Here is a 4,830-nt window from a genome sequence, read left to right as displayed (position 1 = left end):
ATGCACTGGGTCAGCTGGCCAATCAGAGCAGACTGCGCTTGTCGGAAGGAGGGACTTTGTAGAAAACGATGCGTTTGAGAGAGGCGGGACATAGAGGACCTACAATAATGTACATTATGTGGAAAATAATGTGTTTTTTTAACCTTAAACGGCATAAACACATTGCATTACACCAAATAATGTTCTTTTTAGCAATGTCATCTGACCCCTTTAAGCTCTTTTAAGACCAGGAAAATTTAAAGAATAAATTGAATGAAAATGTCTTGTATTAGCAACGCTTCAAAGTTTGAAAATAAAACTTTCAACAGATCTCCATTTAATTTTAATTACTTTTACTTTTTTACTGTACTCTCTGATCAAACTGCAAAAAAGGTGATGTTCTTGACTGTTAAATCAAAATGAGAAGCAAAATGACAAAATAAGTCTTGTCTTATGAGAAATTGATTAAAATGAAGTGAGTTTATGCTTAAAACAATAGCAAATATCTGACAATGGGGTCAGAAAAATCAGCTGATACCCCATTGACAGATATTTGTTCTTGTTTTAAGCATAAACTTACTTAATTTTGTTCAGTTTGCATCTCATGTGAATGTATCTTGATTTAAGGATGTTTAGATATTTGCAATGGAAAACAAATCAAGTTACTGTGGAAGATATCTTTTTTTTTTTTTTTTTTTTTGTAATGCATGCAGCATTTAATGGCTTGAATTTAAGACTTTCTGCTCTTATTTAAGACCCCTTTTTGCCTTAGCCTACTTTGTGGAAGGGCGAACTAAGACTTTTAAAGTCCCGCAGAAGCCCTGGGTTGTTCTGGTGCTTTCTGGAGTAGATGATGCGCTCAAACAGAGATCAGCGATTATCCAACCTTTTACATCGCCGCGAGCACTGATTGCATAAGACCGCCCTAACCTTCACTATTACGCAACTTTTACTGTGATTTACCATTACAAAGAACCATCAAGCAAATTGCTGTTTGTGTCATTAGTTACTGGCCTCATCATCAATGTAAGGAAAATCAAGTTACCGTTATTCTGGCTAAAATAAGCCCCGGTCTCTACACTAACCCCAAAAATAGCACACAAGTGTAGCATGACCATGTCCAGCTCTATTGCATACATGCGATCCTCATTAATCGCAGTAGAATCAGCAACAACAAGCCTGGCTAGCTAACATGTCTCACTGTCATTTAGTCATATTAACATAGTAGTGAAAGCTATCTATTAAAAAGCCAAACATAACATACAAACGAAACGTAACAGCTTTCACAGACCGATAAACATCGTTAGCGATTAAAATCCCTTGGCGATTCATACTTGTAAATGATGCGAACACAGGCCTGGCGGCTGCAGCTACGCTACTGGCGCACAAAACCACAGAGCCACAGAGCCGGTCATTCAGCCAGCGCGCCGTTGCCTTCGGTATCCGCGCTGTTAATGGAAATATCAGCTTTGAGAACTTTTCAATGGTTTCTAGTTCATACGTTGCGGTTTGTAGCCCCACTTTTCCAATAACATCCGCGGCTGGGAAAGATTTGACGTAAACATGGGAGATGGGAGGCGTGTGTGAATCCCACCGGTGAGTTTACATTTCCTACTATGGCGAAGGCTTGGATTATGAATATTAATTAGGTTGCCTGAGAGGACGCTCTTTCACGGTTACCAAGCAACGTCAGTATTACGTAATTAATATTCACATATTAAGCCTTCGCCGTAGTAGGAGGCAAGTTTCGCCTTTTTTTACTCGATAAGGAAGGATGATAAAGGGAACATTTCCTAATAATTATTTTCAGGGTTTATTTTTATAACCAAAAACTAACCTTCCCAGAACATTGCATTTAGAACGTTTCCTAATGGTTATTTTAGGTTTTATTTTTTATAGCCGAAAACTAACCTTCTCAGATCAAACCAACAGTTTTACCCGACAACTGTACATAGTTATGTGTTGTTCGTTTTTTTCATTGCCATAAATATAGGCTATTACTGTCGTAATTACAGTGGATCCATGGATAGGTCTAGATACCCCATTCGACGGCTCCAGGCACGTAGATGCGGCCGCCATCTTGGAACGGTCAACTTGAGGTCATTCGCCATACTGTAGGTTCTCACAGAGCCGTTGAGCCTTTCTGTGCAGGATTGTGGCATCTTTCGAATATTCAGTGATTACTATGGTGAATGACGTCAAGTTGACCGATACAATATGGCGGACGGCTTATGTATAGCGGCCCATAGAAACAGTCGCTAATGAGACATCTACATCTATATATCTATGAGTGGATCGCTGTACACCTGCATTTGTTGCTGCCATAAAGCAATTCACCCTTTGCGCTGCATTTCGTACCCGCTCACTAAACTTACATACATGTACAATTAAAACTGATATTTCATGGTTAAAAAAAGGAATAAAAAAGAAAAAGAAACTCAACATAGGCTGCAGTGCTTTAATGAAGTGACCAAAAATGTAGAATAAATGAATTTGTCTTGTGGTATATTACACACATTGTTATCATGAATAGATTTAATATGTAGTTTAAAATGTTTTGTAACATTTAAGATCTAAGGGATCTTGGCAGCAACCTGTATGTTGATTCAAGAGAATAGCCTAATCATAGGCCTATATTTGTGTTGTTGTTGTTGTTGTTTTTCCTTACTTCTACACTCTAAAAAATGCTGGGTTAAATATAACGCAGCGCTGGGTTATATTTAACCCAGCATTTTTTAGAGTGTATGTTAATTTATTCATTTATAATGATTTATAATGTAATCAAAGTTTTTGGATATACTCTGCTGACTGGGTTTTGGATACAAGACAAAACAGATATCTCTGACAGGATCCAGCGTCTGGGGTCGGATCTGAAATTTTTGACATGTAGTCTTGATCTAACAGTTTATAAGCTACTAAATGTGACTACCTCGAGGGTCGAGGGTCCAAATGGCAACATTTAACAGCAGTTAAATTAACAGCAATAAATGAGAGATTCTTGTCATCTTTGAAGATAAAGATGAAATGATATTGTCTTCCATTGCTCCCTTTGAGTGAGTACAGCATGCTCACTTCCGATGGAATTCCCTTGCCTATATGGCAACAAAAAATACATATTTTGTGGCCAAAATATATTTGAAATATATGCTAAATATATGTTGGGCATTGCAAATGCATTTTCTTGGACTGAAATATGTAGAGGTCAAAAATATATATATTTAAATGCTTTAAAAATATATATTTATATATTAAAATATATTATTTAATTCATTAATTTATATTATTAAAAAATATACAAAAGATGGCCAAAATATATTGGTAGAAAATATATTTTTTGGTAAATATATTTTAGGATATATATTTTTGGCCATTTTTTGTATATTTTTTTAAAATATATTTTAAATGTATAAATATATTTTCAAAAAATATACAAAAATTGCCTAAAACATATTAGTAGAAAATATATTTATGTAAATATATTTTTAAACATATTTTAGCAAATATATTTCTTGGCCATTTTTTGTATTTTTTATTTTTTTTTTACAATATATTTTAAATGTAGAAATATATTTTCAAAAATACACTGTAAAAAAAACCTATTTTTACATAAAATAATTAATATTTTCCCCCAGTCATTTTAAATTGTATGCAAAAGTTTGTAAAATTGCTAACAATATCTGTAAAATTAACAATTTGGCTGTTATTTTAAGTATTATATCATTATCGATGCATTACATAAATTACATAGAAATGTATGTAAAATTACAAGAAATAATGGCGATAATAGTTCATGAAATAACCACCAGATGGTGCAAATGGCCCCATTGCGCACACCGTTTAAAAAAAATGGCAGCATCGGCTGCCAAACAAAAACTAACATTTAAGTAAAATATCCTAATTTAAATAAAGTACAAAAACTTTATTTAAACTTTAACAATCACTGTTATTTGACAGGTATTTCATGAATTATTACGAACAAACACCTTCACTGTATAAATAAATAAATAAATAAAAGTCAAATAACTTGCAGCAACAGAACATTAAACACTAACAGATCTCTCAAGATCTCAGCATCTTTGTTCATTACTAACCAGTTTGACTTAATTGCATACAAAAGTTCTTGTTGAGAATTAACAGAAGTTTAGATGTTGATTTTTTTATTAAAAATAGTCAAGTTTGATGTCACCATGAGATCAGTGTTTGCTTCAGTTGGGCTCTTACCCCTTAAGCATTCCTTTTTCTTTGGCTGCTTTAACTTTGTGTTTGTAAAGCACGTTCATTAAAGCTAATACAAGAGAAAATCTGATCAGGTAAGGTTGGCTACTTAATGCTAATGATATAGTCATCAACAATATAAGTCATTAAGAATAACTCATTAAGAGGCTAGCCTTGGCGTTATTTTAAAATTATTTTGCTTTGTGATATTATGGCATCCGTATTGTTGCTGTTGTTATTGATGTTCAGTTTTACGTTTTTTTTCTGTTCATTTGCTTTTCCCTGAGCACGTTGAATATGTTTCAGCATTTCTTTGGATTTGTATATATCTCTCTGCAGTTTTACAGCTTGTGAGTCTCACAGGTTTGTATGCTGAAGCGCAAACGTTATTTATATGGATGGAACCTAGATATGTTTTTAGCTTTTATGTTCTTTGAGATTAAATGATTATAACTTTTTTCTTAGGACCAGTGTTTGGAGTTTTAAATTCATTTCTATTCAATTGACATGTTTGAGCTTGAACAAACTCTGCCAAATGTTGTCTTGCTACTGCGTTTATCAGTAAAGTTTTTTGTTGCATTTCATGATTATGACAATAGACAGGCTTCTACAGCAAAATGTCTTTGGCCTAACTCT

General features: G+C 33.8%; 1 protein-coding gene across 1 annotated transcript in view; it reads right to left on the bottom strand.

The window, feature by feature from the left end:
- The window catches only part of LOC107674575 (cell death-inducing p53-target protein 1-like), an 8,694-nt gene extending 6,553 nt beyond the window's left edge, over positions 1-2,141 (bottom strand). The window contains exons 1-2 of the mRNA XM_016468588.1: positions 2,042-2,141; positions 1,314-1,427 (exon numbers count right to left, since the gene is read on the bottom strand). Of these exons, the coding sequence (XP_016324074.1) occupies positions 1,314-1,427; positions 2,042-2,141 (214 nt within the window). The remainder of the gene's footprint in view (positions 1-1,313; positions 1,428-2,041) is intronic.
- Between the last annotated feature and the right edge of the window lie 2,689 nt (positions 2,142-4,830).

This window comes from Sinocyclocheilus anshuiensis, unplaced genomic scaffold (genome assembly GCF_001515605.1).
Source record: "Sinocyclocheilus anshuiensis isolate Anshui unplaced genomic scaffold, SAMN03320099.WGS_v1.1 scaffold152, whole genome shotgun sequence".
Taxonomy (NCBI): domain Eukaryota; kingdom Metazoa; phylum Chordata; class Actinopteri; order Cypriniformes; family Cyprinidae; genus Sinocyclocheilus; species Sinocyclocheilus anshuiensis.
Note: the sequence above shows the minus strand (reverse complement) of the source record. Positions and strands in the feature narration are given on the sequence as shown.